Source organism: Brachyhypopomus gauderio, chromosome 14 (genome assembly GCF_052324685.1).
Source record: "Brachyhypopomus gauderio isolate BG-103 chromosome 14, BGAUD_0.2, whole genome shotgun sequence".
In the NCBI taxonomy this organism is placed as follows: Eukaryota; Metazoa; Chordata; class Actinopteri; order Gymnotiformes; family Hypopomidae; genus Brachyhypopomus; species Brachyhypopomus gauderio.
The window spans coordinates 17485632-17499994 of NC_135224.1; the positions used below are offsets into that span (position 1 = coordinate 17485632).

General features: G+C 41.5%; 1 protein-coding gene across 3 annotated transcripts; it reads right to left on the minus strand.

The window, feature by feature from the left end:
* Positions 1 to 1338: 1338 nt before the first annotated feature.
* On the minus strand, positions 1339 to 6398 carry LOC143475309 (serine/threonine-protein kinase pim-1-like). Of its 3 annotated transcripts, XM_076973127.1 has the most exons (8): positions 6302 to 6398; positions 4232 to 4660; positions 4029 to 4123; positions 3152 to 3202; positions 2507 to 2885; positions 2219 to 2395; positions 1787 to 1898; positions 1360 to 1496 (listed from the first exon to the last, which is right to left on the minus strand). In XM_076973127.1, the coding sequence occupies exons 1-7, from the start codon at positions 6324 to 6326 to the stop codon at positions 1792 to 1794; spliced, it is 1263 nt and encodes a 420-aa protein (XP_076829242.1). In that variant the 5' UTR covers positions 6327 to 6398; the 3' UTR covers positions 1360 to 1496; positions 1787 to 1791. The 3 variants fall into 3 exon arrangements, with proteins under 3 accessions (XP_076829243.1, XP_076829242.1, XP_076829241.1); XM_076973128.1 differs by lacking the exon at positions 1787 to 1898 and having other exon boundaries at positions 1339 to 1496; XM_076973126.1 differs by lacking the exon at positions 1360 to 1496 and having other exon boundaries at positions 1507 to 1898.
* Between the last annotated feature and the right edge of the window lie 7965 nt (positions 6399 to 14363).

Genomic DNA, 14363 nt, shown 5'->3' on the forward strand with positions numbered 1-14363 from the left:
AAGTCCATGTTCTCATAACCAGCATAGGCTCGTCCTGCCCCGCCACCTCCACCATTGGGCACGTCACCTGATCGTTGGTTGTTGCCAGAACCATCGACCACTCCTCTGGAGGCGGGGGCAGGGACGATTCGCTGTCGCAGACCATCAGTTCTCGGCTTGGCCAGTCTGTCGCATCCTGCACGTCACGTGATCCCGTGTGCGACGCCACTGGGCTGACCGGGTGCTTCGGAGGAGGAAGAGGTTTCGCTGGTCTTGGGGTTGCGTCGTTGGAGGGAGGAGGTGGGGCTGTTGGGACAGGTCGGGGTCACCTGGGACGTCTGTCCAGGTCTGGATCTGCAACACACTTGACAGACTTGAGATTTTGAAACTCGTGTTGAATCTTCTATTTGGTTTTTAACCCATTAAATTGACAGTTTGAGCAGAAAGATGAATATTAGTGGCCTGCTGGAGGTGATTTTGCAGGGCTCTGACACCTGCTCCTCCTGTTCCTCTTTGCACAAAGGAGGAGTTAGTGGTCTTGCTGCTGGGTTGTTGCCCTCCTACGTCCCCCTCTATGTCTCCTGGTATCTGCTCCATGCTCTGGACACTGCTGACAGACACAGCAAACCTTCTTTCCCCAGCTCACATTCATGTGCCAGCCTGGATGAGCTGCACAACCTGAGCAACTTCTATGGGTTGTAGACACAGCATCATGCTACCTCTATGGTGAGAGAACTAAAGTGACCAAAACATCAGCCAGAAAGGATGGGAACAGAGAAAAGGTCTGCAGAACCACTCTTATAAGAGGCGTCTTGCTAATTGCCTCTCATTTCTACCTGTTGTCTGTTCCATTTGCACAACAGCAGCTGAAATTGATTCAGTGTTGCTTCCTAACTGAATAGGTTGGTTTCACCAAAGTGTGGTTCACTTGGAGTTACATTGTGATGTTTAAGTGTTCCCTTTATGTGTTCCCAAATGTCTTGGTCCTCCCGAGGTTTCTTCCTAATCCCCACCATCATAGGGAGTTTTTCCCTTGCCACTGTCGCCTTTGGCTTGCTCATTAGGGATCTGGACCCATACGATTGTAAAGCTGCTTTGTGACAACATGTGTTGTAAAATGCGCTATATAAATAAATTGGACTGACATTTTTTGAACAGTGTATATTATTCATAATAAACTTAATATCACCCAACTTGACATTCACCAAGTGCACTTCAATCTAACACATTAAGAATCTTAGACAATGTCAATTATATTACATTATATATTACCCAACAGTTTCATTTCAGTTTCTAGTAGATCACTTGAAGAATATCCAAGAAGACAGTATTCATTCTGTTTGAGCAATTGCATAAGTGTTTGTTCTAAAATAAAATCCAAGGCATGGACCACAAACTGCACATTATTTTTTTTTATTTCTGGAAGGCAGGATCTTCACTGTCCCAAACACTCAAGCTGCTCATCCTTCTGATGCCGTCCAGAGGTTTGCTGGTTTATGTGGTCCTCAAAACTGAATCTATGGAATTGGGGGGAAAAAAACCATTTAGAACTCAGAATAAATAGAGGAACAGTACAGATAGTACAATCCTAAATTGCATTTTCGATTAATAAAGTACTACATATAAGCATATACCACTTATAGCATTCAATTGTTATATAGTACACTATGCCTGACCCAGATTTTTCTGGTCCATAAGCAACAACTTGATAAGCTCATCCAATATTACACTGCACCTTGCAATTTAATTTTGCACTGTCCTCTAGTCTCATGCCCAGTACCATTTACCTCTACACTCCCTGTCTAACCTGAATTAGTTCTGAAGTCCTTCTAAAAACCACTCATGTGCAAGAACATCCTCGAGCTCAGGACGTTTTTCAGGGTCCTTTTGCAGACACCATGTTATCAGATGGCTGCACTCTGTGTGTGTAGCAACGGAATTAGTTGAGAAAGGAAATCAGTTACCATCTGAAACCTCTGATCTGACTGTTCTAATGGCTTATTCAACGTTTTTAAATGACAGAACTGTACAGAAACCTCCACTAACAAAAAAGACTGAACAAGTCTTTTTATAATTTTAAGACGGTTACAAAATGTTGAATTGCCAATTCTCCATTCTTCATTAGTCCATTTTATCAATCTGTGGTTGTGTATTACATTACCAGATGAAATGATTACATAAATGATCATTTTGCAATTTAGACTTTCTAGTTATCTTAAAGATGCTTCTGCCTTTTCACCTCTGGATGGGATTCCCTTGAAGCACAGGTCTGCCTCAACAATGTCCTCCACCGTCTCAAAGGGCATAGCTCCACAGACAAGAATGTAGAGGAGCACACCCAGACTCCAGATGGTGGCTTGACGGCCCTCATACGTCTTATCAACCAGCCATTCAGGTGGGGAGAATAACTTGGTGCCTGAGACAACGAGAGAAAATCATCAGTAACAAAATAAAAAGTTTATAATAGTCTCTAATTTGATCCCATTTTTTAACTTGAGGTGCACATTTCATTCCTATGGTGAATAACCTTTAAAGAGCCTGTATGGTCCGGTCGTAAGCAGATCACCACAACCAAAGTCGATCAACTTGACATTAAGGGTGTCTGTGTTGACCAGAAGGTTCTCTGCCTTGACGTCTCTATGTAGAACTCCACGGTCATGGCAGTGAAGGACAGCCTGAACCACCTGACGCATGATCAGTCGTGCCTGTGGCTCAGGCAGTTGGAATTGGTGCAAGACCAAGAAGTCAAACAGGTCCATGCACGGGATGGGTCGCTCCAGAATCAAGATGAAGCAGTCCTCGCACTCAAACCATTCTAGGAGCTCCACAATATGCTCACAATGAGGCGGCTTGCACACCATCTCCATTAAAGCCACCTCTAGGGGGAGACTGCGAGTTTCGCCAGGCTAAAATTAAGGAACTCATGGTTAGTATGCGTTTGAAGTTTCACAGTAGAATTATAGTTAGCAGGTTAACATTAAAGGGATCTGAATTGGTACCAATCATTAGATGAAACCTGAATCTAAAAAGTGAACTGTTTTCTATTCGTGTTGGAAGGAGTCACTGAATGGAAAATTAACAGTTTTGCGTTTATAGTTCCTTTGCAATTTTACCCATCTAAAAAGTTCCAGACATTGTTGCAATATTACATAAGTAAAGATATTGGACTTACAACAGTGATGAACTGCTCTTTGTCACTCCTTGGCACAATTTTAATGGCGATCTGGTCACATAAAAAACACAGCAAGTGAAGTTGTTTACACAAAACAGTCAGTACATTTAAGTCAAGTCAAGTCAAGTGGCTTTTTTTTGTCATTACATCTGAGTACAGGTACACAGTATAATGAAATTTTGTTCCTCCGGAACCATGGTGCAACACAAATCAACAGTACAACAGACAACATAAAGTGCGGCAGGGTAGCAGTACAAGAATGTGCAAAATGTGCAGCATGGGGCAATCTCACAACAAAACACTACAAAAAATACAATAAATACAACAGGCGAAGACAACTGACAGACATGACGGTGTAAAGTGCTGGTACAGTGCAATGTGGTGTGAGTGGTGTCGGAGATGAGTGATATATTGTGTCATACATGAACACAGTGGTTCTGAGGTAGTTATTAGGTCCTGTGGGAGAGCAGCAAATATTTCTGGTGGGGGGTTCAGTGCAGTCTTTTTGTGCGTGTGTGGGGTCAGATCAGTGTTGGTGTGTGTCAGTTCCGTATCTGGGAGTTGAGGAGCCTGACTGCCTGGTGAATGAAGCTGTGAACATATCTAAGATGGTAGCCACAGCTTCTCTGGTAACTCATAAATCTGGAGTCTGATAAATACTCATCCACAGATTGTCAAGCTTATCACATTGTATAATCAGGATCTTTGTGTTCAAAAAGTGGAAAAAGGTCAAGGCACATTAGACTTGACCACTTGATTGCCATGTGAATAACAAAGGCTCTCTAGGGAAAACTCATAGCTCCTTCAAAGTTCTAATCACAATCTAAAATAGAAATTAGGTCCCACAATCATTCTTGTATTGTGTGCTGATGCTCACCTGTTTTCCATCAGCATCGCGGACTCCTGCATACACTGCGCCGCATCCTCCTGTGCCCAGGAGATCTCCCAAAGTGTAGCGTGAAGTGAAGCTCTCTACATGAAACAAAAAAAGTTACATCCTTGTACAACATAAGATTCAGTCAAAAAAAATTCAGCAGGTGTAAAATGCTGGTAGTGTTGAGGGTGTCACTCTAGACAGACCTAGGCACTCCTCCTCTCTCTTCCTCTTCCTCGCCTGCGTCTCCATGGGGTGGGGTGCCAAGTCTTGAGGAGCATCCCCTGTTCTCTTCCTACTCTGCCTCAGGGGTTCCTCTTCTCTCCCTCGCTTTGCAGAGGAGCGGGACGCCGCCACGGGACCTTCAGTCGGGGCAGAGCGCTTCCTCCTCTTCTTTTTCTCACTGGGCCACGAGGTGTGTGTGGACTTTTCACCACATCCAACGGGCACCAAAACTGTGATGTCCTCTTTGTCTCCTTCACTCTTGATCTTTCTGCTCCTGGGACTTGGTGTGCCAGAGTTGGAAGAGGCTCTGCTTGTAGTGGCCTTGCAGTCCCTGCACCTGGAGGGTCCAGGCACCACAGAGTTCTGCCTGAACTGGGCCACTTTCCTGGGCTTGCTCCCCTTGCCCTCAGCTAAAATGAAGAGAACACAATGTTTTTGTAACCTTTAAGTAACATTAGGATTATTTTAACATTAGCCATATAACATAATATTAGCAACATAATGCATCATTTATATTGGGGGTCATTTATTTTGACATGGGGGGGGGGGGGGGTGTTTTGTGGAGTGGCGAGATTACAGCTCGCGTTGTGTTCGGTGGATTGCTCCTACTTGCGAGGTGGATTTTAAAAAGTTAAAAGTCCCATCCATTGGCTCTATTGTGAAATTTTGTTGAATACGTCCTTTTTTCGGAAGCTAGAGTTTATTTTAAACTCCCATGCCTTTCACTACTAAGACACCAGATAATTATATATCATAATTATATATATAAGCAAATATAGTGTGTGTATCGTTATTTGTAGTAGTAATTGCGATCGCAAGATACATGCAAGATAGGATGTGTTAGCTCACTGGAAGTGGAAATTACCCAACACAATTTAGTTTGTATAGACCACTAACAGGCGGACGGTGGTCCGGATCCGGACCCGAACGCAGTCCTGTAAGGACCCAGAATATATTGTTAAAAATTTTTTTTTATTTTGACGGGAGAATTAATTTTAAACCGGAGCATTTATTTCAGGGCTATTGAAAAAAACACTCCGTCACGAGTGTTACGTTCGCCACCCCCAACAAATCACGTTTAATCCGACCCGCCGAACGTGTCTAAATTATAGTAAAATCGTCATTCATTTCCCCTTTTCACCCTTTCATTTGCAATATCCTCGTTTCCCCCAATATATAGCGCATTAGTCCAGACACATTGATCTGTTGGAGTGGAACTTTCCTGCTGCCGTTTTGCCCTTCGGTAAAAATGAGCGGAGCAAAGAAAAGAAAAGTGGACACGGAGTGCCGAGTGTTTAAAAAAAAAAGTGGACAACAAAATATTTTTTCACGGAGGTCCGATCAACGGCTGTATGTCTGACATGACAAGAAACGGTTGCAGTTTTCAAAGAGTACAATATCAGCCGTCACTTTGCTACGAAGCGAGCAAGCAGTCAACAGAAGGACAAGCGGCTACTGCTCAGACGTTGGCAGTTTCTCTGCATATGGAAAGTTTGGAGGAGCGTTTTTAAATTAATCACAATGCTTCAGTAGCTTCATGAACACGCCGCACATCGCTCTCAATTTAAAGAGCCCTTTCTGGTTTCTGCTGCAGGTAGGATATTTAATGCAGTCTGTCTCTCAGAACAATCCGTCCATGATTTTGCGGTGTTTAAAACGATTAGAAATTACTGAGCTCGAGTATTTCGTTGGGTAATAATATGTTTTGAATGTTGAATGTGTTCCATTTATCTTTGTCCAGTATGTGTTGATTTCATTAACTTTGCACCTTCAGTTGAAATGTATAAAAATAATCAATTTAATTGCGTGTCAAATGCTCCTGACCCGGACAGCGTTAACCACCACACCCCATGATGTACTGGTTAAATAAATTAGTATTAATGGCGCTAATGTCTTCTAACGTTAGCTAGATAATTTAGCAATGCTAACATAGGTTAGTCATGCTTCTCCAAAAAACTTGGGTTAAGTCGGTCTTGGAAAAATGTGCTTATGTTTTCTATTCAATAACGTCCTGTAAACCGATACTGAAAAAATAGCGTAGCGTGACTTACCCTTAGGAGAAAGGGAACGATCCATGTCTTATTCGCTGTGCGTAAATATCGGTTTGACCTGACGCGCCTTTTTTTGATCCTATCGTCGTCTTGCCGGAATATGGTAATGAACTAATGAACCCGAACAGGACTTTGTATACATAGGGTAACTATGGGTAACTATGCCGGTAACTATGGGTAACTGTGATGTCATAATAACATTGCGCCATCCTCCCACAAACTTCTACACCTGTGTTTCTGTGATGAGTGTATGAAGTGTAATATTTAGTATATTAAATGTTTTATATATTTTAGTATTTGACATTTCACAGAAGGCAGGTGAAATGCTATAGGCTAACTGATATTTATGAAGCTGTGCACTGTATAGATGGACAAATGTTACCTTTTGTGTTTATTTAACTGTCAAATTCTTGAAGTACCAATAGAACATTACGCATAAGCAGTAATCAAAGCCATATGCTTGCTGTTTTATAATATGCAAGAAAATAAAAAGGTAATAATATAAAAACCAAATGTTTATGATGTATAGTGAACTGTACAAGTCAAGAAATGTAACTATGAAGCTAATTCTAGAACCAAATAGTTTACAGTTTTTTGCAGTTGCTAAGACACAATTTCTGAAACTGTGTCTCTTTTGTCGAAACTTAACACACAGAAGCCAATGCTACACACACAACAGGCAAAACATCTCACACTTTTGGAAAAAGCACACACTTCAACCAAAACTCTTGCCACTCTTGCCAAAACCATATTTTTGCATCTAAACGCTACACACAAATATCAGATGATTAGCCTCTCTTATATGTGACTACACACTTATGTGATAAATAGAAAACACTACTACCATGTGTTTTTTACAGTTTTTCTCGATTGTTTACACACATTGTCTGAAAGCATGCCTCATACTCTCAAAACTCTACACACAAATCAGAAAAAACACACACACAATGGGCAAAACCCCTCAGTTCTCTTTCAAAATGAAACTTTACAGTCAGAACAATATTATATCTTCTCAAAATGGTATTTTGTTCTGAGATGACACACACAAACCATCATATGAATAGACATTTATAACAACTGGTTGAACACTGATGTGCTCAATGTAAAACACTATGATGAATGGAAAACACTTCTTCTCCATTCATCATAATGACTTAGGCCTTTTTTGTGCAGTGTTACACTTACTACAGACAGGAAATACATAAGTGCATTGTAAAATATTTTAGAATAGTGTTTTTATACTCAGAACACACATATACAGTAACAAATATATTTTATTTTTTCCCACAAAAGCAATGTACACAGTGTACATCCCACCCAACACAAAGTTGCACATACAGTGGTCTACATACACAACAACAGAAGAGTTTACTATATACAGTTACAATTACAGTAAAAAAAAACTATGTTGCATACAATGGCACGCTGGCCAATGATATTCCTTCCCCTCCTTTGTCCGTCTTTTTGTGAGGTTGAATCCAACCTCATCAATGAAGATGAATTGGTGCTCCACTGCATCTACCTCTAGCTCAAAGATTCTCTGAAACACACATGACAGTATCAGAAATAGACATGGAGGAGTCACTATTGTGAAGCACAATCATTATGATTACAATACTGAAATATGTATAATTTATACAGTGTTGAGGGGATACATCAGTTGTGAGATTGTATAGGGCTTACTTGCACATAGTTATATTTCAGTTCTTTGACTCTTTCTGAATTGCGTTCAAAAGGCACCCTGTAGACCTGCTTCATCCACAGATTATTTCTGCGCAAGACACGGTCCAGCGTTGATAATCTCACCCTATCAATATTTTGAAATATCTCGTTGTTTTCTATTATTTTTCTTTGTATTTTCCATAATGTTATGGCATTATTTTCTAGGACCATGTTCAGGATTTCAGTTTCCTATTCAGGAGACAAAAGACGTTTCCGTCCACCTCATGTTGGTAACCTTTCAGTTCTGCAATACAAATAGTAAAATACTGTAAATACTGTGTAGGAACACAAAGTAGGAATACATTTCCCAAATACTTGAAACATACTTTATATTTACAGTCCTACAGAACAGTCCACAGGCAATACTGTACTCATTGAGTACTGTATTGATATGCAGTACTGCAGTTTCCTACTGAGAGTTGATTTCTTACCTGTTCTCATTACGGAAAGTCCGGATGATGGATGCTACAGTGTACCTACTCACATTTGGCTGTACTCTTTGCCCAGCCTCCCTCATTGTTAGACCATAGACCACATGGTCAACCAAAGTGGCTGGGATCTCATCAGAGATTACGGTCCTTGGCCTTCCTCATCCTCGTCCTCCTCCTCTTGCTCTCACTACTCTGGCTCTCCCTCTGTTTCCGCTGTTGGCATCCATTGCTCCAAAACAGAAGAGCTCACCACCAACAGAAGAACTTTTGCCATTTTATGCTAAAGCTCTGATTGCTGGTTGTACATATGTGTGACAGGTGTTTGCTGATATGATGAGTCAGTGTGCATAGTAGGACAATTAACTTTAGAATTTTGAATAACAGTGTGTTCCTTGTGAAAACAAGAAATTTTCTTCATGAAAATTATGCCAAATGCAGAAAATTGTGTGTAGTGTTTTGAAAAAAGTGTGTTTTAGAACTGCAATTTGAGTGTAAAGCAGGAATTGTGCTTGTAGTTTAGTAGAATTGGTTCAGGGGGTTGGTGCAATAGTTACATGTTGTGGTCATTGTGTCTCAATTACCAGCATTAGTGTGTTAACAATCGAGAAAAACTGTAAATGTTCAGTGTATAGTCTGTTCCAAAAGTATACCATAGTTCACATATACAGAGGTTTTTATGCACATTCATAAACACCACGAAGTAAAATAGTAACAAGGTTTATTTACTTTTTGCTTGAGCAGTACACATGGAAACAAAAAGGACAAAAATACTGTACAATAGCAGACAAATTTAGGGTGCATCTTGTCTTGTATTTGGGTCTGGCCACAAGATTTCATCAACATCACAGGTGATGTCCTCTTTGGTAAGACAGCGGGGGAAGTATCTTCTTGAGTGACGTATCCAGCCCTGACATGCACCCTCATCAATGTCCCCACAAGCTTCCTCCATCACCTGCAGAAGTGGTATGTGATGGTGGGGTTGGCGGTCATAAACTTTCCACCTCCATGCCGAAAAAAACTCCTCAATAGGGTTGAGGAAAGGTGAGTATGGTGGGAGGTGAAGCACATCAAACTGTGGATGTTCGGTGAACCAATGTCGTACTTGTGTAGCACGGTGGAAACTTACGTTGTCCCAGATGACAACGTCCCTGGTCTGTTCTTGTCCATCTCCCTGGTGATGTGGAATGAGTTGTAGTGTGTTGAGAAAGGTGATGATGTGAGCAGTGTTGTAAGGACCAAAAGTAGCATGATGATGGACAACACCATTGTGGCAAATGGCTGCACACATTGTGACGTTCCCACCACGCTGCAGGGACACTGACTATGGCACGGTGTCCTATGATGTTTCTTCCTCTGCGTCTTGGTTTGGCAAGGTTGAAGCTTCATCAATATAAAGGAACTTGTGTTCCACTGCTGCAACATCTAGCTCCATTACTCTCTGAAACCAAACATTACAGTATTACAGTACTGTATTTGACCGAATGAAATGGGCATGTATCATACTCAACATTGTGTGGCACAGGACACTGGAGTAAAGTATAAGTAAGAGGATAGCAGAGCATACTTGCACATATTCATAGTGCAGTTCCTTCACACTGTCAGAGTTGCGCTGAAATGGTGCCCTGTGTAGCTGCTTCATATGCACTTGATGTCTTCTCAGGAGTTGGCCCAGTGCAGATAGACTCACTGAATGAATGTTGCTGAAAGTGATGTTGTCAGTAATGATGTGCTGTTGTAGTTGTCGTAAAGGTATACTCGTGTTTTATATGACAATGTTCACGATGGCCTCCATGGTCAACCAAAGTGGCCTGGATCTCATCCGTGATGGTTGTTCGTGTTCTTCCTCTTCCTTGTCCTCTTCCTCATCCTCTACCTCTCTGTGAAGTATTAGCCTCCATTGTTGTGCAAACCAAGATTTGCAACTTATGGCCTCTTTATAGGGATCAAGTTCTGATAACGATTTGTAAAAATTAGCTAGAAGTGTTGTAACGTGTGAGAACTGTGTATGGTATTTTGGTAGGTGAGTGTAGCAGTTGTGTGGCAGTGTTTTCTAAAAGAAACACATGGTTTTCAGTTTTGAATGTTGTGTCTTATGTGAAGAACTGTGTTTAAAGTTTTGCAAAAAGTGTGTTTTCGCATTTCTAAATGAGTGTAAGGCAGAGAATGTGCTTAAGGTTTGGCACACCCGGTCAATAGATAGGCTACATGGGTTAGTTGTTTCAGAAATTGTGCTATAAGGACCACTTTTTGTGTCTTAGCAAATGCAAAAAACTGTAATTACTGTTGTATGTAAAGCCAACATGTCAAGTCAATATATTATTAAATTTATTTTTAATGTAAGCTTTACAAATGCATGGGTCCAGATCCCTAATGGGCAAGCCAGGGCCCACAGTGACAAGGGAAAACTCTATAGCTGGGATTAGGAAGAAACCTTGGGAGGACCAAGACTCAAAAGGGAATGCATCTTCCATTGAGTGGCCCAGCTAGTAGCAGTTCATATTCATAGTTCTACCTCTAAGCAGAACAGTCCCTTCAATGTGGTAGTTGACAGCATCAGCACATCCACTGGCAAAGCAAACCATTTCTAGGTGCTTTATGGAATTCTCTTTGTAGAAGTACGTAACCAAGATATAAAATGCAGACCCTCCTATCGTGTTGTGGGTCAATTTGACCCTTTTCAAAGTTTGAAGATGTAGGAAAACTATTTAAAATAATTTTTTCAGTATGAAACTTCTTCTGCTAGGGTTAATTAGTGTAATCAACATATTATTGTAACAATCTAGAATCAGACGGCGGACACAATTGCTGCAAAGAACCACATTTATTCAAGTCAGAGGCGGTACTACCTCCTATAACCTCGACCTTTCCAACACGCATGTTCCGAGATCGGCGCGGCATAATAATCACACATAACAAGAAACACACACTGATATAAAGACAAAGATTACGACTCGGACAACGACAATAAACAATTCACACAATCAAATCACAATGTCTAACAACAGTCATGAACAATTCACACCGGATCAAATCATAATATTTAACCGAACTAAAAGCCCAGACATACGAAAACCCTCGCAACACTTAAGTACGAATACACAGCGGGAACAACCATATAGTATAAGCAAGACCAAGACACATTACAACCAGATCAAAAGGACAATTACATATAACATAGGAAACTCAACAAAGAACCGAAACGAATCAAAGACGACAGAACTCTAACCAGAACCGCAACAGACCTAGACACCTCAATAACAGACTGATCACAGAAGTCCTAAAAGGACACAGAGACTTGAAAGCGCGGCAAAGAACATTACCAACGTAAACCAACCTACAGACATAGACCCACAGGGAACACATGAACTCAACCAGACTATATACACAAACTAATCAAACCACATATTCAAAACAGCTGACAAGGATAACATTGGCAGGGATAAACAAAAGGGGCGTGACGAATCGAAACAGAATCGACGAAAGGGAACAGAGGGAGGGAACAAGGCAAGATACACACAAAGGGGCGGAGCCAAACGTTACAATTATATGAAAATAATTCATGTCAGTTATTTGCAACCACCCCCTGCATGTTTATATCACATAGATACTGTTCGGGTAAATTTGACCCTTTTTAAAATTTTTGACCCTTTTAAAAAAATGTGTGTGTGTGTGTGTGTTTGTGTGTGTGTGTATGTGTGTGAGTGTGTGTGTATAAGTGTATGAGAGTGTTGTGTGTGTTTGGTATCATAGTTTGAACATGGGAATTTTCACATTTTTATGAAAAACGATCCTAATTGAACCATTACCTGTTACAAGTAAGGAACACCATTGCACTAAATATTGATAGAATAATTAATAATGTAGTTAGTAATTAAATATTCACACTGTTTGTTAGGATTTTTTTGGTTTCAGACATCTCTTGAACAATTAAACATGCACCAGGGTCAAAGTTACCCTAAACATCATGGCAATATGTAATATATGTATATAACACATGTAAATATGTATATAGCACACATGACAATGATAAGCATGGGCTCCAACAGGCTTATCTATGTCAACATAACTAAAGGGAGGGGCCTGGAGGTGACCACAGTCATTGTAGAGTATTTTTTAGGTAAGTGGATGTTTCTATTACGTTATGGTAATGCAACTAATACAAGGTGCAGCACCCTAACCCTAGGTTTACGGTAGAGCTGTAATGAGCTAGAGAGTTCAAGTCAAAGTCAAAGTCAAAGTCAACTTTATTGTCATTCAGACTTTACACAAGTGCACAGCTGAACGAAACTGCGTTTCTCCAAACTCCAGTGTTAAAGCACCAGAGCCCAGAGTGGCCGCTGCAACTAGTGCGCCGCCCATTACGCAGAATGGGGGGATAAACATAGAGATAACATTAGGAGGAGACAAAAAAATATGACCACAGATTATTCTCGCAAACAGGACAACAGTCTGTGTGCATGCAAAAAATCCCCAGAGCACATACAGCATTGATAACACAGACAGTAAGCAGTGAGAGGCGTGATTCATTCAGAGAGGGAGGGGGGGGAGCCAGAGGCCTGGCACACAGTTTTTGTGTCAAAGTTCGCGTTGGAAGGCGAGAGCCATCTCTGACAGTCTCTGTGTGGGGGTAGGGGCAGGTAACCAAGACGACGACCTTCTGGGAGAATTTGTTTGGGCGCCAATGCAGATAAGAAGAATGAAGAATGTAGCAAGGAGCCCGTCCTTGGGAATTTGAGCACGAACTCCTCTTAAAGTCGGCTGTCTCCCAACTGATCCAACTTCGCACGTAGAGCATTGATTCCATCCACGATCGTCTCCAAGCTTTTTCCAACAGTCACAGTCTGTGTTCCAACAGCTCTACCCACCGCATCAATCATGTGGGGCACTTGACGTGGACGCTCAATAGCTGACTCCACTCTTTCAGTTTTCCGATACACCAGGGCAACGCCTAATCCAATCAGCAGAGCCACTGCGATCAAAGTTCCAAATAGGTACACGTCCTCAACATCTTCCAGGGAGAGAGGCGCAAGACACAAACTACGCCAGGTCCCCCATGAGTCATGCACATATCCAGCTGAGGACGTTCCGTCCGGGCATGTGGGTTCTCCCGCACCATGACTCCTCGTGGAAAAAATAGTGTCAATTGCGTTGAGAGACCACCTGATCAAATCCATTTTCTTGTTAATATTTGAAGAGCAGCGTCTGGTTACTTAGACAAGACAGAGAATCTAAGCTGAGCAGGGCAGGGGGAAGGGAGTGCAGGAGCAGAGATAAAGTGCGACCGCCTCTCTCGAAAGCCGGAAGAGAACTAAAACTAAAAAGAGTTAAAACTAGCTGTGAGACTTGGGCTGTGTTCGAAATAGCCTACTGCATACTGCACTCAGTATATACTGGAAACTGCATACTGGTCCTCGTAGTAGTATGCAGTAGTTTCCAGTATGCGACAAAAGCAAAGCATACTACAAGGTCACATGAACATAGCGTTGCATGATGGGATGCAGTACACCACGAAGATAGCTCTGTTCGCGTACTGGAATATTTTGCAGAAGTAGTATGTCATCTGGGGATGTTTTGCATACTGGAAAAATTATTTTTATTCACATACTGCATACTGCAAACTGATTTGGGGACCATGCAGTACGCCAGTAGTATGTAGCTATTTCGGACACAGCTTCGCTCTCTGTACTAGGGCTAGAGGTGAATAAACACATCGGCTGTATCTTTTATGTTCTCCCATTTCTTCTGTCTACATGAACGCATGAATCAAGATGAAACATAACATGGTGTCAGAAGCTTCTGCCAGTGTGCTGAAACGGAGTGAGGTAACAGCATAGAAAGCTAAGGAGAACTTCACGTTGTTCCACTGGAGATAACCTCACACAGAGCAGATATGGAACAGTTCAGCATTA

Coding starts and splice junctions, on each gene's coding strand:
- LOC143475309 (XM_076973127.1), bottom strand. CDS start 6,326: ATGGATCGTTCCCTTTCTCCTAAGG. Junction 2,886..3,151: donor AAGAGCAGTTCATCACTGTT/GTAAGTCCAATA, acceptor CCTTAATTTTAG/CCTGGCGAAACTCGCAGTCT. Junction 2,396..2,506: donor ACCATACAGGCTCTTTAAAG/GTTATTCACCAT, acceptor TCGTTGTCTCAG/GCACCAAGTTATTCTCCCCA.